Raw genomic sequence first — 25,026 nt, 5'->3', positions numbered from 1 at the left:
AAAAAAAAGAAAAGAAACACAAAAGCAAACAAGTAGCCCAAAAGTAAAAGAGATCAAGAGAAGACACAAGAAACAGAGACCTAAGTCTTCAAACACTTAGGAATCCCATAAAAAATAAAAAAAATTTTAAAACCCCATCAATTGGAAGGCATAATGTATATGCAAGGACCTGGAGCAGAGCCAAGCAGAGCCAAGCAGAGCCTCAGTCCCTGTGACTTCATAACTGTGCCAACCCTGCTGTTGTAGAGGTCCTAGATTTCCTGGTGCCCTCGATTCCCTCTGCATCTTATATTATTTCTGCCTTCGCTTCTCCAGCGTTCCTTGACCTCTATGGAGAGCCCTACGATTTAGCCCTGAGTGTTTCAATGTCTCTCTTTCTCTGATTAATGCCAGGCAGAGGATCTCTGTATTTGTTCTCATCTGCTTGTAGGAGAAAGCATCTCTGATGATGGCTGGTCTATGAGAATAGCAGAATGTCATTAAGAGTCACTTTATTGTTATATCTGTTGCTACTGCTGTGTCTATATTTTTATTTGTTTGTTTGTTTTGGGGACAGGGTTTCTCTGTGTAGCCTTGGCTGGCCTGGACTTGATTTGCAGACCAGGCTGGCCTCGAACTCACAGAGATCCCCCAGCTGCTGACTCCCTGCTGGCTGGGGTTAAGGGCATCCAGCTGTTGTTAATCTATTCTTCTCCCATAGAATAAGATCCAACCGCAGCTTCCCCTCCTCCCAGTCCGCTCTCCCTCCAGTTCTCCTCTCCCTGAGATTCACTCTTTCTTTCCCTTGAGAAAAGAGCAGGCCTCCAGGGATATCAACCAAACACAGCAGAACAAGATGCAGTAAGACTCAGCACAATATGCAGATATAAGTGAGTATGTACCATTTGAGTCTTTCTGCTTCTGGGTTAACTCACTCAATAACCATTGAGATGTAACAAGAATAAATTAATAAAAAATTTAAACAAAAACAACAAAGAAAAAAGACTCAGCACAAACCCTCTTACCAAGGATGAGTGAGGCAACATATTTAAGAAGAAAAGGGTCCAAAAACCAAGCGAAAGAGTCAGAGGCACCACACTCCTGCAGTTAGGAGTCCCACGAGACCACTTAGCTACACAACCACACATGTACTCAGAGGGCCTAGCACAAACCCACGCAGGCTTTTTGCCTGCCCCTCGAGCTCTGTGAGCTCCATGAGCTCTGCTTAGTTGGTATGTGGGCTGTGTTTTTCTGGTGTATTCTACACCTCTGGGTCCTACAATCCTTGCTCTTCTTCTTCCATGGGAGTTTCTTGAGCTCTGTTTCGTGTTTGGCTGTGGGTCTCTGCATCCATCAGCTGCTGGAGGAAGCCTCTCTGGTGACACTTGAGCTTGGTATTGATCTACGGGTATAGCAGAATATCATTATGAATTGTTTCTTTTCTGCTCTTCCTCCCCCCCCCCTTTTCTTATTGTCAGTTGTGTTTGGTTCTGCCTTAGGTCACTGAGCCATCCAGCTGCCAGATCCTGGCCATTCAGGCAAGGTTGAACATGGGCTCCCTCTCCTGTCTTGGGCCACAAATTAGACCAATCATTGGTTGGCCACTCCCACAATCTCTGAACCATCACTGCCCCAGCACATCTTTCAGGGAGTATAGTTTGTGGGTCAAAGGTTTTGTGGCTATGTTGGTGTCCCAGTTCCACCACTGGAAGCTCTGCCTGTTTACAGATATGGTTCAGGCTCCATATCATCCATTACAAGGAGTCCTCATTCACTAGGGTCGTCCTCATATTTTCCAGGAAATTTCCACTATTTCCACATCACCCCCAAATGCCATCTATTCTGGTCATTTTTTTCTCATACTCTTTCCCTTCATCCCTGCTTCCCCAAATTTAACCCATCTGTTCCCAAGCCCTCAGTCAACCCACAAAATCTATTGTATTTTCCATTCCCTAGAAGATCCATGTGCATCCTAACCCCTAGAGCCCTCCTTGTGATTTAGCCTCTCTGGGTGTGTGGATTATAGTGTGACTATCCTCGACTTAACAGCTAATATCCACTAATAAGTGAGTACATGTCACGTTTGTCTTTCTGGGTCTGACTTATCTCACTCAGGATGATTTTTTTTTCCTAGTTCCATCCATTTGCTGGCAAATTTCAAAAAGACATCTTTTTAACAGCTGAGTAATACTTAATTGTATAAACATACCACATTTTATTTATCCATTCTTTGCTTGATCTCTTCCCATCGGCTGCTGGATGGAACCTCTCAGAAAGCAGTTACACTGGGCCCCTGTCTGCAAGCACAGCAGAGTATCATTAGTAGTGTCAGGCTCTCTCCCATGGGGTGGGTCTCAAGTTGGGCCAGTCATTAGTTTGCCACCTTATCAAACTCAAACCCATCTTTATCCCTACATTTCTTGTACACAAAACACATTTTGGGTGGAAGGTTTTATGGGTGGGTTGATGTTCCCCTCTCTCCACTAGAAGTTCCCCCCTGGCTGCAGGACGTGGTCCAGTTACAGCTCCCATGTCCCTTTCAGTTAGGGATCTCAGCTAGGGTCACCCCACCATAGACTCACAGAGGGCTCCCCTGCCCAAGAGATGCTCCCCAACCAATTTCTGTTCTCTCTCCAGGTCCTCCTCCTCCATACCCACACCCCACACTCTCCCCACACCTGATAACCTGCCCTCCTTAACTTTCCGATCCCTCTCTACAGGGATCTCTCCCTCATCTACTTCAGATGACTGTTTTATTTCCTCTCTTGGGCGCTCCTTGTCTTCTTTGGGTTGTAGCCTAGTTATCCTGTACATTATGGCTAATGTCCACTTACAGGTGAGTATATGCCACATGTGTCTTTCTGGTTCTGGATTACCTAACTCAGCATTATTTCTAGTTTCATCCATTTGCCTGAAAATTGCATGATGTTATTGTTTTTAATAGACAAGTAGTATTCCGTTGTGTAAATGTACCATATTTTCTCTATCCATTCTTTAGCAGAGGGACAAATAGGTTGTTTCCAGTTTCTGGCTGTTATGGATAAAGTTGCTATGAACATAGCTGAAAAAGTGTCCATGTGATATGGTGGAGTATCTTTTAGCTATATACTCAGGAGTGGTATAACTGGGTCTTGAGGTAAAACTATTCCCAATTTTTTGAGAAGCCTCCAGGTTGATTTACATGGTGGTTGCACAAGTTTCCGCTTCAGCCGGCAATGAAGGAGTGTCCTCTTTGCTCCACATCCTCACCAACACATACTGTCACTTGAGTTTTGGGCCTTAGCCATTCTGATGGGTGTAAGATGGAATCTCAGAATCAATTTGATCTGCATTTCCCTAATGACTAAAGATGTTAAACATTTCCTTAAGTGCTTCTCAGCCATTAGAGATTCCTTTACTGAAAATTCTCTGTTTAGATAGGTACCCTTTTTAATAATTGGTTTATTTGGACTTTTGATATCTAGTTTCTTGAGTTCTTTATATATTGTGGATATCAGCCCTCTGTCAGATGTAGGGTTGGTGAAAAAATTTTCTCACGTGGTAGTCTGCCATTTTGTTCTATTGATAATGCCCTTTGCCTCACAGAAGCTTTTCTCTTTACATGCAATATCATTTATAAATTATTGATCTTAGTGCCTGAGCTGCTGTTCTTCTGTTGTGCCAATGAGTTCAAGAGTTTTCACCACTTTCTTCTCTAATTGATTTAGTGTATCTATTTTTATGTTGAAGTCTTTGATCCACTTAGACTTGAGTTTTTGTGCAGGGTGGTAAAATGGATTTATATGCATTCTCCTGCATGCAGACATCTAGTTAAGCCAGTACCATTTGTTGAAGATGCTTTCTTTTTTCCATTGTATGGCTTTGGCTTCTTTGTCAAAAATCAGTTGTCTGTAAGTGTGCGGGTTTATTTTTGGGTCTTTGATTACATTCCATTCATCTGTTCTTATGCAAATACCATGCAGTTTTTATTATTATTGCTCTTTAGAACAATCTAACATCAAGAATGTTGATACCTTCAGAAGTTCTTCTATTGTATAGAATTATTTTACATATTCTCTGTCTTTTATTTTTCCATATAAAGTGGAAAATTGCTCTTTCAAGTCTGTTAAGTATTGTGTTGGCATTTTGATGGGAATTGCATTGAATCTACAGATTGCTTTTGGTAAGGTGTCCATATTTTACTGTGTTAATCCTGTAGATCCATGAACATGAGAAATCTTTCCATCTCTAATGTCTTCTTCAATTTCTTTCTTCAAAGACCTAAAGCTCTTGTCATACAATCTTTCACGTGCTTGGTTAGTGTTACACCAGGATATTTTATATTATTTGTAGCTATTGTGAATGGTGTTGTTTCCCTAATTTCTTTCTCAGCCTGTTTGTTTTGTTTGTTGCTTGTATAAAAGAGGTTTGCTGATTGTTGAAAGTTAATTTTGTATCCAGCCATTTTGCCAAATGTGTTTATCACCTGTTGGAGTTCTCTGGTAGAATCATGGGGGTATTTATATATATTATTATATCATCTGTGAATAGTGATACTTTGACTTCTTCCTTTCCAATTTGTATCCCTTTGATTTCCTTTAACTGTCTTATTGTACTAACTATAAATTCAAGTACTATATTTAATATTTACAGAGCAGTCTTGTCTTGTCTATGATTTTAATGGAATTGCTTTCAGTTTTTCCCCATTTAATTTGATGTTGTCTCTTAAGTTGCTGTATATTGATTTTATGGCATTTAACTATATGCCTTGTATCTCTGATTTCTCCAAGACTTTTAAGGTGAAGGGCTGTTGGATTTTTGTCAAAGTTTTTTCAGAATCTAATGATTCTGATTCCTTTCAGTTTCCTTATATGTTGGATTACATTGGTAGATTTTCATATGTTGAATCATCCCTGCATCCATGGCACCAAGTCTACTTGATATTGGTGGATGATGTTTTTGATATGTTCTTGAATTTGGTTTGTGAGCATTTTATTGAGTAGTATTGCACCAATGTTCACGAAAGGAGATTGGACAGTAATTTTCTTTGTTGGGTCTTTTTGTGATTTAGAAATCAGGGTAACTGTGGCCTCATAGAATGAGTTTGGCAATGTTCTTTCTGTTTCTATTATTGCAATAGTGTGAAGAGTATTAGTATTAGCTCTTTTTAAAGGCCTAGTAGAATTCTGGTCTAAAACCATCTGTCTCTGGGCTTTCTTTGGTTAGGAGACTTTTAATTACTGTTTCTAGCTCCTTGGGGATTTTTAAGTCTATTTACATTGTTTAACTGATCTTGATTTAAAGTTGGTAAGTGATATCTCTTAAGGAAATCAGTGGATGATTTTTTTGATGTCTTCTTGGATTTGGTTTGCAAGTATTTTATTGAGAAATGTTGCATCTATGTTCATAAGGGAAATTGGTCTGTAATTCTCTTTCTTTGGGGAGGTCTTTATATGGTTTAGGTATCAGTTTAACTGTGCTAACATGAAATGAATTAGGCAACAATTATTCTCTTTCTAATTTGTGCAGTTATTTGAAAATTATTGGCATTAATTCTCTTTGGAAGTCTGGTAGAATTCTGAACTAAAACCATTTAACTCTGTTTGTTGTTGTTGTTGTTGCTGCTGCTGCTTTTGAGAGACTTTTAATGACTGCTATTCTGTAGGGGATAGAGGTCTGTTTAACTTATTTATCTGATGTTTAATAACTTTAGTAAGTGGTATGGATTGAGAGAAGTACACATCTATTTTACGTTTTTCAATTTGATACAGTATAGATTTTTAAACTTTGTTCTTATGATTCTCTGGACGTGTGTGTGCGTGTGTGTGTGTGTGTGTGTGTGTGTGTGTGTGTGTGTGTGTGTGTGTTTGCTGTTTCATCTCCCTTTTCACTTTCTTCTGCTTTTCACTGGCTGAGATAAAGCAATGAATAGAAATATCTGGAGGGGGGTAGATCTCTATGATCTACTGGATATGGGGTAAAGAGAGAGGCTGCAGCAGGTGCACTGATACAAAGCTGGCAATGAGAGTGGAGAATTGGTTTTGGAAGAGATGAGGGAGAGGGAAGATCTGCACTTAGGTTACATGTCTCCCTGGTCAGAGAATAAGCCTATTTCTTATCAGCAGTTGGAATAGGGAGATGAAGAAACCCAAAACAGAGGACTAGTTGGAAAACTAAGTGTCCTGTAACAAAAAAAAATCATATGTCTCTGCTAAACATCTTAGTTGTTCAACTTCACAGTAGTTTTTAGTTAGTTCATTTAGTCTTCACCAAGGTGCTCTGAGGGACTGTGGCTGCTGTTCCATCTTCTCAGTCTGTGTACAAGTGAGAATATTCTCAGGATGAGAAAGACAGTTTTCGCTCTCTGCCGTGACACAGACGTTTTAACTTTGGGATAAGATGCCAGGGTAATGACGTCTTGTGTTTTGTTGTAATGATGCAACCCTTTACAGCATAATTTAACCAGTGTTGTGTAAGCACTCTATTTGCAAGCTATTTTCCTACCCTAAAACTATTAGCAATTATTTCACCAAATGCCAGACATTGTTTTAGTGTTCCTTGTATCAAATGCAGAATTTGGTATTATGAAATAATCATGTAGTTGAAAAACTAGAAATTTAGGTAATTAGGGCAATTGTGAAGTTTACCAAAATGCTTGTAAGGAAACACAGAAGGAAAGAGTTTCACTTCATGTTAGTACTTTTTTTTCTTCTCTTTTGCGTTATTGGGGGTTGAAGCTAGGCAAATGCTTTCTGACTACACTACATCCCTAGTGTCCTGTAAGAAAATCCTAGCTGAAGAAAGAGATACTTCAGAAACAGACAGTAGACAGTAAGGGAAACATCAATGAAAAATACCGATTTCACTATTTATCAATTTTTGATTTTAATACAAAGCGAAAAGGTTCAGGGAGGAAATACGTGGTAAAAATACAATCTGACTGAAAAGTAGATTTAATGAAAATTAAAATTAATTCATCATATGAGTGTTAAAAGTAAACCTGGGCAGAATGGATCGAGAGTTCTTGGCAAAACCAAGCTTCAAGCCACAGCCCTCAGCTTGATTCTTCATTGGAATCATCTGGAGAGCTTTAAACACACTCAGCCCTGGTCCTGTCCCCAGAGAGTCTGGTTTTATTATTCTGTAGTGAGGGTTGATGGCTTTAAAAGCTCCCCAGGCAATTCTATTATGTAGCCAAGGTTCAGCACCCCCCATTTCAAGGTTTTAGTTAATGTTGTGGTTCTGATTTCACTGATGTGGGGTGGAGACATTATCATTATCTTTTTAACCAATCCTGAGAGATTCTAACAGGCAGCCAGAGTAGCTGGTAATCTCTATGATTTTACAAATCTTCAAAGGAGTAAGTAGCTAAATTATTTCAGAAATGTACTCCTCATCTGCTTCCACAAGAGAAACATCCATAGAAATATTGTGTCTAGGGTGTAGAAAATGAAAGCACCTCTCTTTTTACCAACCCAAATAGTGTTTGTTGTGGCACATTGTTACCAAACATTTCAAAAGACTGATGTCATATCTCTGACACAGGTGCACAAAATGGTTAATGTAAGCTGGAGAATAGCTTAGTGGTAGAATGTTTGCCCAGCATGCACAGAAGCACCACCCCCACACAAAAAGAAAATAATAAAATATCTGTATGTATTTTCAAGGCTGTAAATGGATTGAGGAAGGATTAGATTTTTCTCCCTAAATGTTCTATAAAAGTTGAAAATTGAAGGGAAGAAGACTTGGTTTCAGTGTGAAAAATAACTTTCTTCTAAAAATAAACAACGTTCCTCTGAGTTATAACTCTGGAAACTGTGCATATCAGTCAAGAACGTGACATGGGAAGCTTGATAGGGAAGTCAGAACAACCATGGATTCCAGGCCATCTTGAGCAAGAAGGCCAGGGAAGAAGGAAGGAAGGACAGAATGACAAGTTATAGCTCTGTACTAGAGAAATTACACCGCATATGCAAAGCCTTGGGCTCAATCCCCAGCAAAACACACACACACACACACACACACACACACACACACACACACACTACTTGATATTAATCTATGCAAGCCTTAGTTTGAGCTGTGGCTGTAGCTCAGGGGTTGAGCACTTGCCTAGCATATGCAAGGCCATGAGCCCTATCCCTTTGTCCTTCAAAAATACACTAAGAAGAAAACTGTAAAGACAAGGTTCTAAAAGAATAGTTACTTTCCTGACAAATAACAGATAAACCATGCCTGTGTTGATTGAACTGATAGAACTATTCCACAAAGCATAGATCTTGTCAGAAAAAAAAATCAAAGTTTGCCATCTTTGTCAATTTAAGAAATAAAGTCTGCAGTGTCTAAAGGGAGTGGTCTCAGCAGATAAAGGCACCTGCCACCAACCCTGACAGCCTGAGTTCCATGAAGTTGACTTCTACACATATGCATGTTTGGTCATGTGTGTATACACACACACACACACACACACACACACACACACACACACACACACACCAGATAAATAAATGTATTTTCCAACTTTAAATTCCCCAGATTGATGTATGAGTGAAGGACAAATCCACACATTGCATTTCTCTTCCCTTCAGCCATTCTGTCCCAGTGCTTTGAGCAGACTAAGACCTTAACAAAATTTTATTGAGCACATGAATGTTTAACTTACATGTGTATAAATATATGGCAGAAACCATAAATAGCAAGGACCAAAGCCTGTTTCTGCAGTGCAGTGTGAAGGTAGGCATTTGTACTGATTCAGATTTATTTATAACTTTATTCAAATATACAATTGTTGATCCAAAATTTATGATCTCCCTTCAAATCATATATTAATTCTCACAATTTCCTTTTTTTTTTTTTTACTTCCTCGTCTGTCTAGAGATCTGTACAAAGGCATGTGCTTGTGCCTCCTAACCTAAGCTGTGTTTCACCGCACCTGCTAGCAAGCGTCACTTTCACGCCCATTCTCTTCCCCTTTCCCCAGCCATTTTCTCTTTAAAGCCACGCACGTGTTCAGCACCAGTGACCGTAGCAAGGCTCATTTCACTCCTGCCATTGCTGCTACCCACTGATCACCATGGCTAATCAGATGGCACGCCAGCCTGCACCAATCATTAAGATGACCCAAATTAACAGCCCAGCCATGTCACAGTACATTCATTCCACACACAGAGACATGGCCTATGTATGAGGCAGGGCCTGCGTGTGCTTACGCGTGTTTGCACTGCAGCGGGCCTTATTGGTTATCATGATCTCCTATGGAACTCAAAATTTGCAAATGGGAATCCTCTGTGAATTGTTCCAAAGACAAAGGGGATGTGCCCTTTTTCTACTGGCATCTTCCTTTATTTGTCATTTTCCTCCACTTGGACTGTAAAGCATCACCGCTTAACACGTGCCCAGCTCTTTACTTGAAAGGAACTTTTAATTATATTAGTTTTCTATATTAAAAAAAAAAAGAAACTCATATTTTTCTGGCTGGATAAACAAGGTAGTGCAGGCTCAGAATTGTGAGTTCATCATCAACATTGTGTGACCCAATTGTCTTATAAGTAGTAGTTAATAAGACTGAGCTCCTAACACTGTACTATCAGCCTTATCTTAAGCACAGATATGATAGTTGGCACCTTGAAATGCCTGGTGTAAATTTATCCCCCAAATATTTGCATTCCCTATAGTCATTTTTCTCTACACTACAGTCTAATAATTAGAGGGTCCCATTACCTGCTAAATGTTTGCATAAATTATCAATCCATTATGCACAGTAAGTTTTATAAAACATTTACAGATAAAGATCATGTTTAATTAAAATTAACTTCCATATGTAAGCCAAGTGTGCACTAATGGTTCACGGTGACCTTTTATTACCTATAGTCCCTTGTTTTGGATGGATGATTGACAGCTTGTTGTTTGGCTACCATGTTGAATTTTAGCTGACAAGACTTTTCATTTTAACTCAATTTGCCCGCCTATCACAAGCTGGTGGCAGGCCAGACCCCAGTCACCCAGCTTTGCCTCAGCAGCTTGCTCTAGTTCTCATTAGTACGCATTTATTCAGTGGGAATTGGAAGACAAATGCTTGAAGGCATGTGAACTAAGTATAGCAAATTAGGTTTAAAGACTGAATATTTATAAGTATATGGAAAGTTTTTTTTTTTTTAATTCTAGAGCGAATTGAGAACCAAGTGCTAGCTTTAGTATAAAAGAAATGAAGATAGGAGGGGGACAATTCTAAGAATAAAAATACTATAAGCTTTTTTTTTTTTTTTGCTCCATTTTGGAAATATGTAAAACCTCTCTGACAACACCTTATCAAATGAAAACCTGGCATCTCTTTCATGGAATGCTTGCACAATGAAATTTAGCACCTCACTTGTGAGAAAGGAGAGAGAGAGAGAAAAAAGATGAGGGTCATGTTCATTTGTTGCTTGGTTATCCCTTGGTATGTTTTAAACTGCCTTGTTTGTTCGGCACTAGCACGGAAACAGATGTTGCTCTGCCGTGCAGGGTAATTTACTGTACCTCCTGGTGTAGCATGGAAGTCCTCCCAGGGCCCAGCTGCTCTGTCCGTGGTACTGGCTGGTGTCTGCTCAACTATGACAACTACAGGGAGAAGCTGCAGCTTCCTCATTGTGCTGTTGTCATTCTTCTGAACATAAAGTCCTGCCCACGTCCATTCTGGGGCTGGTGGAAATTGCTGCTGGCTTTTGTGTGTCTCTATGCTATACTGCAGACCCCATAGGCTCGCCTCTCCATTGGTGATAATAACACAACTCATTACTTTTGTCGCCTAATGATTATCGGCATGATCGCTCAGAGCAAGAGCCAACCTCGTCTTTCACACATAACTGGTACTGGAAGGTAAAACAGATTTGTCACTTACGATCTGACTGCTGAGCCACACTTTCAGCTCCATTATTGTGATTAACTTCTGCATAAGATATGCTTGCCCAATTGTCATTTGTGATACTGCAGTGGGCACAAGCTGCCACGCTTCCCAGGAGCACACCAGCCAATTGGATGTGACCGTGTTATTCAGACTGTTTAATGCCTACGCTGTCACAGCAGCCACCCCAAGCTTTATTTTGCTTTTAGATCTCTTCTTCCCACACCCCTACTGGACTTGTTGTATGAACAGAACTACTACATATGTCAGCTACTACTTCATACCACATGTTAAAATGACGCTGCGCTATTGTTGGCCCAACAGGGGCCCCGCAACAGGACACGGGAAGCCTATCCTTGATTTTTCACCATGGAAATGTTGGCTGTTGGTGTCTGGCCAGCTGAAATCTGTCGTGTCAGGTGCCTTGTGGCTATCCGCAGTAGAGTCCATGTTCCAAAACCAAAGTTCTTTTTCTAGCCTCATCACCAGCAAACCGATTCGCCTCTGCCTGATTATAATAACGAAGGCAGTCTAAGAGAATATGCACAGCCTCACTGTACGTCACATTGAATCACCACGCTGCCCACACAGTGCTGACCGCAGCCTCATTTCTTTAGACAAATGCATGCTCAAGGAAAAACCTCCTGGGAGAAGACACCCAGCCACCTCATGTCCCTGTGCAAGCACGCCTAGGTTTAAATCTCACTAAAATTATATTTATTTTTGTATTTTTCTGTATACAAGGCCCAACCAATGGGTCTGCCTTTAGTAATACAATAACTGGAGACTGGCTTTGCCAGAACTGCGCTCGGCATCAAGAAACTGAGCTCTGAACATGTGTATGTGTGTGAGGTTTCTAAACTGTAAGTCATAACCACAATCGGTTATTATCATGTGAAGGGGGGAGGAACTCCATTTGGAGCTCTCTCTCACATTGCTGATTAGAAAGAATCAAGCTTTATATTCCAGGACCCATTCACGCTGGTGGAAACATAGTCAGTTTTGATTATGAAGGGAGAGATGCAGCCCCAGACAGGAGCTACACACTGATATGCATGCCATCAGAATGATTTATGCAAATTATGCATATTATTCCCAAAGGAATTCCTCCTCAAACTGCCAGGATAAATCGCCGGAAATTAGCCATAAAATCTGCCGTGCTAGGAGCAAAAGGTGAAGGCCACTGGGAAAGCAAGGACATTCGGCTTCTGGAATCTTCCAGGATATGATGGTGAACGTTATTCTCCCTGGATACTGAAGAAAATGTGGTTTTCTTCTGAATCGCATGAAAATGTGTTCCTTTGAAATTTTTCTAGCAAATGCTGACTCATTTTATTTACAGCTAGCAACAAGAGAAATTAAATGTGACGCTGTCTCCAAACGCACCCACGACGATTACTTTACTGTTGGCTGCCTACTTGTCCTTAAATAGCTAAGCATGGTTTTAAAGGCATCACTGGTGAGAGACCAGGGAAGTAACCCTTCAGAAGTGTGATGTTTGTGCCCCTAACAGACCAGTCCTTTCCTGGAGACCTCCCTTCTTTCCTCTCTCTGTAGACAGTATGGCTACCTCCTGCCTGTAAATCCCCAAACAATGTTTGTGGCAAAGCCACCAGGTTCTTTGCCCTCAGAATCCACAGCTTCGTTGCCTCTCTCTTGGTTCTCAATGAACGTGAAGAATATTTCTGTACCAGGCAATGTCGTGTTGGTAATGAGTTCGAACAGCCGACTGAGAGTGCTTCTCAAAGCACTCGCTCATGTTACAGGAGCTGTCGTTTGTTTCTTTCAGAAAGCGCCATCCTCGAGGTCTTTCGGCTGTGCTCATACTCCAGTATCTTCCGTGAGGTACAAGAGGACATGAAATTCAACACAGAGACTGGGAGCTACTGTCTGCGAAAGGGAGACTTTGTGGCTGTCTTCCCTCCAATCATACACAGTGATCCAGAAGTCTTCGAAGCTCCCGAGGTAACTAGGCACCCATGCTGGTCCGTGCTGAGGAGGAAGCAAGGTCACTCCTGCACACCCTCTCTCGCTTATTCTCACTGCAGAGTTGAGGCGGCTTAGTGATGACTCCTGGTTTTGCCTCTGATAGAGAGGCTTTGCCTTTACAGATGTTTTTCTCCCACTAAGAATCTGGCTTTAATAGGTTATGTGATGTGTGCACAGAAATTCAGATAAGTCTACATGCTGATTAATTCAAATGATGTGAACATTTTTACCTTGGTCGCCATTAGCTTTAGCCACTGAATTAGGTTCTCGTTGACGAGGAATTAGTGAAATCCCGTGGAGGGCTAGCTACTGATGTGTGGTGTAAGAATTACATAATGATAACTAGTTTGCCCAGCACTTCCAAAGTAAAGCTGACCTCAAAATTCAAATACCATCATCACTATAGTTAGGGCCAAGTCATAGGCAAGCCCTTTTAGCTAAAGGTATGCACCCTGCTTCGTCAATTAGCATGGTACTGTGGACTTCAACTTGTAAAGCTGCTGCTCTCTGGTGAAGCTCACAGGGTGATTGTGTTCTCTCCTTGTATTTTTTTTTCTGAAGCTGGAGTTAATGAATATCAAAGACTGGAAATTAATCCACCCCGGTTCATCCCTTAATACCACTTCAGAGAGTCACCCCCTGCATGCAAATTGAGTGGAGTTATATTGTGCTTGTGTTTTGCATGAAGGGATGCTGCTGACTTGAAATATTTACTGATCACCTTTTAAAGGAAACTTCTCTATTCTTTCCAAATACTTCGTAGATAGGGCACTTTAAAATACAGATTTTAAGATAGAGTTCTGCAGCCAACATGAATTATAATATTATTGAATTTAGGAAATTAATAAGAGAACAGACTTCAAAAACAATGACATAAGTTGTATACATTTAACTGACAAAGCCAGTGTCTTACTATAGGGGGAAAGTGTGCGTAGTTTCTTAGGAGAAGCATTCTGTGGGTAGTGACTAGAAAGATGATGTAGAGTTTCAACCAATAAATAAATCTTTATCTCTGAATATATGAATAACAAAAATTCCAGTTACTAGTATATTTTCAATAAATAAAACAACTGAAATTAGTATATGAAAAATATTTATAAAAGTTCAAATAGCAGTACTTCTTCCTATAGTTTTTAACTTCTGCTTATGGTTTTCTCTCTTTTTTTTCTGCTTATGGTTTTTTTCATGATTATTCAATTAGTAACAGAGTTTAGAAGTCATGTCATGAGAGTTAAATCAGAATTATTATTGTCATCACGTAAGAAAGGACCATCAGATTGCCATCGTGTTTATAGGCATTTTTCTTTCTGCTTTTCTCACCTCTCACTCTTTCTACCCCATTTTTTAAAAATCTGATTGATAAACTTAAGAATTTAAAATCCAAAATTATGCATTATATGTGTTAGGAACAGGCATGGTCCAAAGACCAGCAAGCAGATCTCTCTATGATTGAAGCCAGCCTGGGCTACACAGCATGTGAGATTTACTCCCTTCTTCCCTCCCCCCGTCCCCTCTCTATCATACACACACACACACACACACACACACACACACACACACACACACACACACACTTTAAAGATAGAGAACATATAAGCATTGATTAAGGAGTAGGGGTGCATAGCTGTAACCCTGGCATTTGGAAGGTTAGGACAGGACATGAGCAAGTTCAGCCCCAGCTTTGGATTCATAGCAAAACTGAGGGGGGAGGGAGAAAGCTGGAGGAAGAGGAAGAGTTAAGGAAAGGGATTGAGTTTTAATCTGTATAATGCTGGCACTACCCAAATGTAAAAGTTAACAAAATATTTGCCTGGTGTTTAGTCAGTGAGTGAATAAAATTTTGATATTGTGAAGAGTGACTTAAAATCATTAGGACAGCTCTAACAGGAGTCCATGAGTCTATTATTGGGTTTCAACATTATTCTGTTATACCTCACTTGTGTCAGAATTAGATAACTTGTGCTATAGAATCATTTTCTCAAAATCAGTTATGAAATTATGATCATCTTTGTACAAAAACAAATAAATGATATGGAGCCATTTTAAATCTGATTTTGCTAGCTATCATAATTTATTCTATAAACGTTTGCTAAGCATTTCCCACTGTCAGGTGATACATAAATGCATGTTCTTAACATCTTAAGATGGCAATAAGAAAACACATTAGAAACTCATGTGGCAGATGCCTGGGCCAAGCCACCATCTACTAGCAGTAATGGAAAGTCTGAATATTAGTCCCTGGCCACTTTTTCATGAAAGCACTGTTCCTGAGTGGACAAGAGAATCCTACTTCTCACTGTAGGTTTTATATCCTCCAGACCTGATTGGGAAAAATACGACTTTGCAGAAAAGACACCATAATTGGGCCAAAAACTAAGAGGCTGACTAGCTCCAAATGCTTGTTTAGTAGCTCTTGAAACATAAAAGCCCAGGACCCTTAGCCCAACATGGGTTCTTATCACCCTGAAGTGTGGTTTCAGAATGTCTGACTATCAGTCACTTCCCAGCACCCCTGCTGCCTCTCCTTCACACATCCATGCCTTCGGTAACTGCACCCCTCTACTCCCAACATGCCCCTTATTACTTATGTCTTTGTTCCTGAATACCCCCTCCTTGCTTGCTTACCCAGCAAATTCCAGAGTGCTCCATAATAATCACCGTTGTCATCTCCTCTTTGAAAATGTGCAATTTCCACCCAACTTGTGAGGGTGTGTATTGTCCATTTTGCTACTTGAGTGCTGTTGCTATAGTATATGCCAACAGGGCACTGCTGCCTTTCAGTGTTTAAGTGCGCCGGCCGCAGCTACTTACTCAAGTGTAGTCCTACCCACAGGATACTACCCGTATAAAGTAAATAAGGAGATGCGAGGATGGATGGATGGATGCAACGAAAATGAAACTGCACATCAGTTAGGACGGGGAAGTGCACATTGAAATATGTACTGGGCGTAAATAGATTAAATGAACAAGTAGCTTGAGCATAAATACAGCCGTGATACTAAGAACAGTGAGGACAATAACGAAAGGACTCCTGGGCAGGGCTGGAGAGAGGGCTTGGTGGCCAAAAAACTCTTGCTGCTCCTGCAGCACGCTTGGCTCCCAGCACCGACATCGAAGCTCACAACCATCTGTAATTCTCGTTCCGGTGACCTTCTTCTGACCTTGACAAGGGCTAGAGATGCATGTGTGGTATACAAAAAGCAAATAAATAAATCTTTTTAAAAACGGTTTTAAAAAATCCATTCAGAGAGGAGTGGGAGGGGATCTAAATGGCCCAGCTGGCTAATCCTTGACCTTCAGCCGCTGCAAACATTTAGAATAGTTAAAAAAAAAATTTTTTTTTTTTTTTTACTTAAATGGATTTTAACAGAACCTGAAATCTTGACTTGGGAATGAAACTGAGTTTCAAATACTTAGAAAAGTAAAGTTTCGAACAACATGGAGTAAACACGATGTGGGCTAATCGCTACTAATGTGTAACTGGGTATGTGAAGGGTTGTTCTTTTACTCAAGATATAGGTTGCATATCTTGTTGTGATATCATACATTTGGATGGCTCTTGCCAGTGTATGAAAACGTACAAGCAAATAAAACATATGCAATGGGAAGGAAACAAAGGAAACGGCTCTCCTTGACTCTTTCCCCCTTTAGATGTGGACATGCTATCCAGCCAAGTGCAACTAATTTGCTAATTATGTGTAGCAGTCAGTGGCTTATTAAAGTTTCCCAAGGTCTTCCCTAAACTCACTGCTGTTATTGGCCAGGAATCATACAACTGGCCATCACGTGATGGGGAAGTAAGCAGTGATGGTTTGTCTTCGGCCAGAATGCCCAGAGCCGGAACTGCAGAGGGCATCGAGCGGTTCAGTGTTGTACTTCTTCTGCGCCTTGTAAACTACAAATATTTGGCCACTTCCTGTTCTCTGTATGCTTACATTCACATTTGGTATCTATTGGTTCTTCAAGAACATGAACATTGCTTCAAAAGTAGACATTGCTAGTCTTTGTTCATCAGTCCAGCAAGCATATGTAGAAGCCTTCTATAGGAGTATCGCTGAGTTGGAGGCTATGAAAATGAGGAGGTAAACTAAGAGCAGTGAATTCCCAGGGCACTCACTCCCTAATACCTGTGAAACCCTTCCAGGTTCAATCTGACTTGGTCGCCTTGGCATGACGTGGTCCAGGGGAAGACTGCTCACAAGCCACTGCTTTCTGATCTGCTTTCGTTCCAAAGGACTTCTCCTTGAGATCCCCACAGATTTTTTTTTTCTTTTGTTCCTCTGTGACACCGGGGAAGATTGCTTCAAATTCCTGGCCCTTAGTCCATCGTAGGCTTTTATGCAGTTCAGTGACTGTGACCACCTCCAGGAAATTCCAGTAGAACACCTTGTGAGCAGTAGGCAGGTTTGGTTCCTTTCACGCCCACTCCTGTTTTTCACACCCCCAGGTTTCTTGGAGGATTTAAATGATTGTGATCAGTATTGAGTTTAGGTGGAGCTTGCTTTACATTACTGAGCTATCCCAAGTAGCTCAGGTGAGATCCTGCTTCCTGTTAGCAGATTAAGGCAAGCTAACGCTATAAGGGAGTCCATAGGCTTTTCTAGCATGCACCTACTCACGTTCTCCCTGTATATGCTGTGGAACAAACAGATGATTTTATTCAAAACTTTTAAAATATAATTCCATGTTAAATGTATTATGTTCCCATGTTGGCAGTCACTGAACAAATGCTACTGATAGTTTTCTTTTTAGTTTTCCTAAGTAAAACATAAGCCAGGCATGGTGGCACACGCCTTTAATCCCAACACTTGGGAGGCAGAGGCAGGCGGATCTCTGTGAGTTCGAGGCCAACCTGATTTACAAAGTGAGTCCAGGACAGCCAAGGGTACACAGAGAAACCCTGTCTCAAAAAACCAAACAAACAAAAACATAAAATAGAAGTTTGTGAGGAAACTAAGGAAAGATGAAAGAAAACTAGAAGAATGACATTAGGGATTGACTAGAAGTTTGAGGGAGCGGCCCTAGCCTCTCATAGGGTAGCCATTGAGGCCACTGGTAAGAGCCTGGGCAGCCATAGTAGTTTGACATTATCTGGATACTATGAAGTCATACTCATGTTAAGTTTTCTCTTTTATTTTTTTCTGGGACAAATACCAGAACTAGAGAGAAACATTTTTCTAGGGTTGTGTTTCATGTCAAAATTTACTGAAGCTATTTGGCCTTAGCAGAAAGCCATAGGGAAGAGCACTAATCTGCTTAAATTGGTCAATATGAGGAAGAGTGCATTGGTGCTTAGTTCTGGGAGGCAGGCAAGGGCCCCAGGGATGGAAGATGTCCCCAGGAGAGGGTTGCACTTACTGCTAGAAACACTGTGTGTCCAGAGAAAATCATAATGCTTATTGTGGAGATGAGCAGATATTTTCAGTTCTGCATTGTTTAGATCTGTTTGGCTACATCCCATATCAGGTGTTAAAATACACCTCTATCCTAATATGTTTAAAGTATCATTTGTTAGGAAATAAATCAACTATCAAATGCTAAATAATTCTTGCAAACATCACTGTACTGACTCACAAAATGGGAAGAAATAGGGACTGTGAATTTTTTTTTCAAAGCTCAAATACTTAACAAATTAAGTATTCTGGACAAACTAAGGTAAACCAAATACTGATAAAAGGAAGTGATCGTTCCTACCTTACTAAACTTGCCATTAATATAGTCTGAACATTTATGATGTGTTCATAATTTAGTTACATTATAAGGCTTCACCACAATCAGAAATGTGTTGGATCTGACCTACTTTTTAAAGTTTGACTTTATATAGTTTATATCAAAGTGGTGGTTGAGTAGACATAATGAGCTCTAAATTTCTGAAATAATTGGTCATTTTAATTCAAACCATAAGCATTAATTTGATTGAAAGTTTAATTCACAATGGACTAAAATAAGGTCATTCAATATCCGTTAACATTCAAGTGAGAATTGAACTGGACTCTTTTGGCAGCTTGGCAGAATTCAGACTGTAGGCCAACTACCCTAATAAATAAGTTCACTAATTTTCTGTATCAAGATTGATAACTTATTTATGAAAATATGCCAGAAATGCCTGATACCTAGAATTAACCAAAACAGAGCATACTTTAATAGAAATGTCATAAAAAAAATTCATATTAACATAGAAAAAAGCAAAATCTGTTGTACACTTAGATTTTTTTTCTGGAGCTTTGTTTGACTCTTATTATTTTCTGTTTTTTTAATCTAAACATAAACAATAATCCGAAATCAAGTACTCATCCACCAATATCTTTTTAGAAGGATAAATGACTAGCAAACTGTGGCTGTTAAGATTCATTGCTTCATAGCAGCAACGACAGCAGTATAGGAGACGTCGCCTATCAATAATTGGCTTATCGAGGGTGTGTAGACCCACCATAGAGCACAGAAATGGACACAGATGTATCCTCTGTCCTTGGAAAACTCAGTGCAGTCACTGTGATTTGAGCATTATGTGTCTTCTCCAAAACTCACCCTGACATCTGAATGTGATTTTGGTGGTATTGAGAGGTGAGACGTTAACAGAAGTTGAGTTATGAGTAAAACCCTTGCAGTGTTAACAGAGGTTGAGTCATGAGTAAGGCCCTTGCAATGGTAGTTATCACTTTCGTGAAACTATACTGGGTACCAGGAAGGTAGGTCATTATAACTGAAGACTACCTCTCTGACTTTCCCTCTTCCAAATGCATCCGCTTGCTTTGTGGCTTTCCGTTGTGAGGAACAACAGCACAAGGCCCCGTCAACACCAGTTTCTTAAACATTTTGGACTCCAGAATCATGAACAGAAAGAAACCTCTTTTCTAAGCTAATTACCCAGCCTTCAGGACTTAGTGACAGCACAGAATACTAAGTAAGAAGAGACAAGAGGCACGTGACCTGGGAAGAGAAGTGGTGTAGGGATTTGGATGTAGGTGTTCCTTGTAACATTTGAATTTTTTGAAAGTTTGAGCACGATTTTCATGTGTTCAGGTTTTACTTCCTTGTCTGTGTTTTCAGACAAAAAGCAACCAAGTGGGCGTAACTCAAACTAGTTCATGTAAAGTTTTAATTTTAACAATGTCTGTTATTCTTTATAGGAGTTTAGGTTTGATCGCTTCCTGGAAGATGGTAAGAAGAAAACAACCTTTTTCAAAGGAGGGAAAAGGCTGAATTATTACGTCATACCATTTGGATTTGGAACCAGCAAATGTCCAGGCCGATACTTTGCAGTTAATGAAATGAAGCTACTATTGGTCATATTTTTAACTTACTTTGATTTAGAAATAATTGACAAGAAGCCAATAGGACTAAACTACAACCGCTTGCTGTTCGGTATTCAGCACCCCGAGTCTGATGTCTCATTTAGGTACAAGGCAAAATCTTGGAGCAGCTGAAAGGCTGGCAGAAAGGCTTAGCACAGTGGGGCTGCCTATGCTGACCTCTGTGGTTTGCTGGAGTCTTACAAATTCGACTGCTATGTTTGTTTGTTTGAAAACAGGAAATGTATATTTGATTTGAGATCAATCCACTTGGTTTTTTATCACAAAATCTATCATAAAATAAAACAAGGTGGTGACATAAAAAAATGCCATGGCAAGAATTTCAGATAAAGTTAATTTAAGTGCATATGCTTTTCTGGGAATAAATTTGGCTCAGGATGAATTTTTTTTAGTTACTGAAATCTACTAATATGATTTTTTGTACTGCCAGAATGTGTGTCATCAATAGGCAATCTCACAGTTTCCAAATTTCCAGAGGAGAGGGAAATTAAATCCCATGAGTTACACTGTTTGAAAATATTCCCTTCATGTATAATATCAATAATGTTTATATCACCAGGGCACCTTTGTATTAAATGAGTTTTGCAATAGATTAAATTTTCCAACTTCCCTTCCATATCTCATCATCCATAAATGTTCTTTATAACTTTGTATTCTACAGCTCAATCAGACAAAACTTGTTATGTAAGACTTCTCATGTTCAAGTTAGATAATGTTAAAATTTAATGCATAAGAAAACACAAAGACTATTATATATTCAATAGTTGCTCTAGACATTAGTATTAGGTTTATTATGGAGGGAAATGCTGAAATCATTATAGCATTGATTGGTCTCTAGTAGAAACTGTGTTATCTAATGCTACAATGAACCCCTTACTAAATGTTTTCATTTATATAAACTAAGAAATAAGGCAGCATTATTTATTCACACCTTTTTGGACTTGAAGGTTAGTTGTATTATTTTAAATGATCAAATTTTACTATAAAATTATTTTATATGACACAATACAACCTGCATCAATGATTAAAAGATTTCTACTATCAAATTTTCCAGTGATTACATTTGACATAAATGGTAATACAAAACACAATCTCACAGAGTAAATAATTAAACCAGATTAATTTGTGCTTCATTAATTAAAAATTCAAATGCTTTGGAAGTTTTCTATTGCTGTTATAAAGGAAATTGACTTAAAGGAGCACTCTAAAGTGCTTATCACACAAGGTAAACACATCATGGTAGCACATCTTTTCTCCTGTCTAGAGCATCAGCTCTTCGGATACTGCTTCCATGAATGGTTACTGGAATAAACTCTGGTTTTGCTTGTCTCGTTCTCTTTTTTAAAAAATTGCAAAATGATAGCTGGGGAGATGGGTCAATGGTTAAGAGCACTGACTGCTCTTCCAGAGGACCAGGGTTCAATTCCCAGCAGCCACATGGTGGCTCACAAATCTCTGTAACTCCTGTTCCAGGGGATCTGACACCGTCATAAGTCAAAACACCAGTGCACATAAAATAAAAATAAAATAAATTATCAACAATGCAAAGTAACCATTTAAAGTTACATAAATTCACAGAATACAAAGTGAGGTTATGACTTATAAAAGAGGATGTGGAATGATTAGACCAACACAGATTATCGAATTAGCTCACATTTGCGATATCTTCTCTTGGCAACTTTTAACCATACAGTGCTCTATTATTAACTATTTTCACAAAGCACTGTAATAAAACCCTTCCCACACTGCCTTCGAAAAAGGCCATAGTAACCTTATGAGCATATACAGGGGGAGGAGGTCCCCCTCAGTCACAGACATAGGGGATGGGGGTAGAGGGAAAGCAGGAGGGAGGGAGGAATGGGAGGATACAAGGGACGGGCTAACAATTGAGATGTAATATGAATAAATTAATAAAATATTTATTAAAAAAAAAAAGACCATAGTCATCCTGGCTGAGATTTTGTACTTTTTGGTTGTTTCTCCTGCATTTTCCCCAGCCTCTATAATCACTCTGTACTTTGATAAGTTCAATTATTTCATATTTCATATACATACATAGTTTGCTTTCCTGTTGCTATGACAAGAATATTGTGACCAGCAAGAACTTGGGGACAAAAGAATTTATTGAGGGTAATAATGCTTCCAAATCATGGCCTGCCACTGGGGGAGATTAGGGCCAGAATTCTAGGCAGGAACCTCACACAAAAACCATAGAGAGATGCTGCATACTGACTGACGTGCCCACTGGCTCACGCTCAACTCGCTTTCTTCTACAGCCCAGGTCCACGAGGCTAGGAAGTAGCACTGCCCACAGGAGGTGGACCCTGCCACATTTATCATCAGTTAAGGCAATCTCTCACAGCCACAGCCACAGCCACAGGTGTCTGATGAAGGCAGTTTTTCAGTTGAGGTTCCCTCTTCCTAGACATTCTGGTTGTCCCAAGGTAAAGATGAAAGCTAATACATAAGTTAGAGTGTGCACTGCTAAGACTATTTATGCTAAGTTCAACTTCACAAAACATCCTCTAAGTCCATGCTGTTACAAATGACAAGATTTATTTTTTTTTTAAGGCAAAGCAACATTTCATCATGTGTCTATACCACATTGTCTTTATTCGAATGCTGTCTCTGGTCGCCCTCACCTCCTCCATACAATTCCATGACACCCTTCATCCTCCCCAAAATAAAGCCAGTGTACTGTGTCCCACACACAGATCCACTCTGCCTTCTGTGGCTGCTTTTGAGTCTCCTCCAACATTTCAGTTTTTACACTTTCTACCTCATGGAATTTCTAAGTTTAGCGATTGCATTCATTGTTCTCTTTTTTCTACCTGGCCATATTTTGTAATATCTTGTTACTTTAGTGTATGTTCACTAAACCTTTACGCCCCTTTAACCATGTTAAGCATGGTTTCTATTCTGCACCTGGCATCTGCAAACCACTCTTGTGTTATGTGTGTGATGCTATAGCTCCCCTTTCCCTCAGCTCTTCTGATGACTGCACGATGGGGCCAGTGTTCCGTGGAATTTTACCTCTGGAAAATGTTTCTGTCTCGGGTTTAATGCTCATTCCTCCAAGTATAACTTGTCTTTTACTTTGTCTTACTGTTTGTGTTTTTGTCCAGCTCAGATTGCTGGGAGTGGTCAATTGTAATGGTTGAGAGGGAGGATGGTACACTGCTCCACAACTGTGATTTCCAGCCTTAAATTAAACCCTCTGATTAAGGACGTTTTGTTTTGTTTGGGGTGTTTGTTGTTGTTTTGTTACATGTTTTTTCCTTACTTGTTTGTTTCTAAGACAGGGTCTTACTATGTAGCTCCAACTGGCCTGGAAGTCAATATATGGTCAAGGCTAGCCTTGAACTCATGGAGGTATGCCTGCTTGTGCCTTCCAGGGGCTTGGATCCAAGGGGTACTTACAACCTGTGATCAGGAATGGAGAAGAGATCCACATGTGATTGGATTTTGTTTGTTTGTTTGAACCAGAAACAAATTAAGGCATCAAATATGTTTAATCCTGCTTTGTAGAGCTGGGGTTCTATTTCACCCACCAAATATTTTTAAAATAATGTTTTCAAGTTAAAGATATTTGACTTTGAAAATTACTGACTTTGTTCAGGGTTCATCTGTTTAACACACACACACGTGTACACATATGCACATGTACACACATGCATGCTCATGTCATGTTGAGCCTTAGACTTTTTCTCTTGCCTACCACAAAACACAGTTTTGTTTTCTATTCAGTTTGTATTAGGATGTGTGATCTGCCTTTATGTCTGAATGGAGATCCTTTCCATATTGTAAAATTCAACAAGCAGTGTACTTTCCTGATGTTGCAGCAGAGAAAAGCACAAGAAGTTACTGTATTCTAACATTGCTTAAGATATAGCTAAAGGTTTATATAAAACTTTTAAACAAGTAAAATGGTTGGAGGAATACTATATGAAACAACTACAAGCAAGGCCCTTACCTGCAACCCCAACTTTGGGGAGGATGAGGTAGGAGGATCCTAAGTTATTTGACTACATAAGTGAGACCCTGTTTCTCATAAGACAGAAGTCATGGGACATGTGAAATTATTTTGAAAACACAATTGCAAAGTTTGACAGAGATCCTTCAGCAACTTAATGCTCTCCCAGGGAGCTGGGTTTGTTACTTAGCACCCATAGTAGGCAGCTTTTAACTCCAGCTCTAGGGGATCCAACACCCACCCTCTTATGGCCTCCATGAACACCCACACACATGCAGACATACACATGTGCACTTAAACAAAACTAAAACATAAACTTTTTAAAAAATGTTATTAGTTCTTTGAGAATGTTGTACAGTGTGTTTTGATCCTGTTCATCTCTTTCTCAGGTGCATCTCCCTCCCCTCCTCCCCTTCCTACCCAACTTTGTGTTCCCTCTCTTCTTCTTCTTCTTCTTCTTCTTCTTCTTCTTCTTCTTCTTCTTCTTCTTCTTCTTCTTCTTCTTCTTCTTCTTCTTCTCCTCCTCCTCCTCCTCCTCCTCCTCCTCCTCCTCCTCCTCTTACTCTTCCTCCTCCTCCCATCAAGTACAATTTCTACTGCCCTTATACTTGTGACTAGTTGATCTACCAAGGGCCACACACTTAAAGAAAGCTCACTTCCCTTTCCCCCAGGAGATATCACTTCCCAGGTGCTCCTTAGCTAGCGGGTGGGACTTCGTTACCATTTCCCACAGGTCTTGTGCATGCTGACACCACCTCTGCCTCTGTGGTCTGAATCTTGAACTGCACTGCTGTGTCCAGCAAACACTGTTTTCTAGTAGTTATCATCTACCCCTGGATCTCACAATTTTTATGCCTCTTCTTCTGCAATCATCCTTGGGATGGAGCCTTCAGAAGAGGAGACAGAATATA

The 25,026-nt window shown here is 39.9% G+C and overlaps 1 protein-coding gene across 2 annotated transcripts in view; it reads left to right on the top strand.

Moving 5' to 3' along the window:
- The window catches only part of CYP7B1 (cytochrome P450 family 7 subfamily B member 1), a 174,055-nt gene extending 152,282 nt beyond the window's left edge, over positions 1 to 21,773 (top strand). For both annotated transcript variants that reach the window (XM_084795173.1, XM_084795172.1), the window contains 2 exons: positions 12,630 to 12,805; positions 19,960 to 21,773. In XM_084795173.1, coding sequence (XP_084651299.1) covers positions 12,630 to 12,805; positions 19,960 to 20,256 — 473 coding nt within the window. In that variant the 3' untranslated portion in view covers positions 20,257 to 21,773. The remainder of the gene's footprint in view (positions 1 to 12,629; positions 12,806 to 19,959) is intronic.
- Positions 21,774 to 25,026: the final 3,253 nt, after the last annotated feature.

This window comes from Acomys minous (genome assembly GCF_964271855.1).
Source record: "Acomys minous genome assembly, chromosome: 9".
NCBI lineage: Eukaryota > Metazoa > Chordata > Mammalia > Rodentia > Muridae > Acomys > Acomys minous.
Note: the sequence above shows the minus strand (reverse complement) of the source record. Positions and strands in the feature narration are given on the sequence as shown.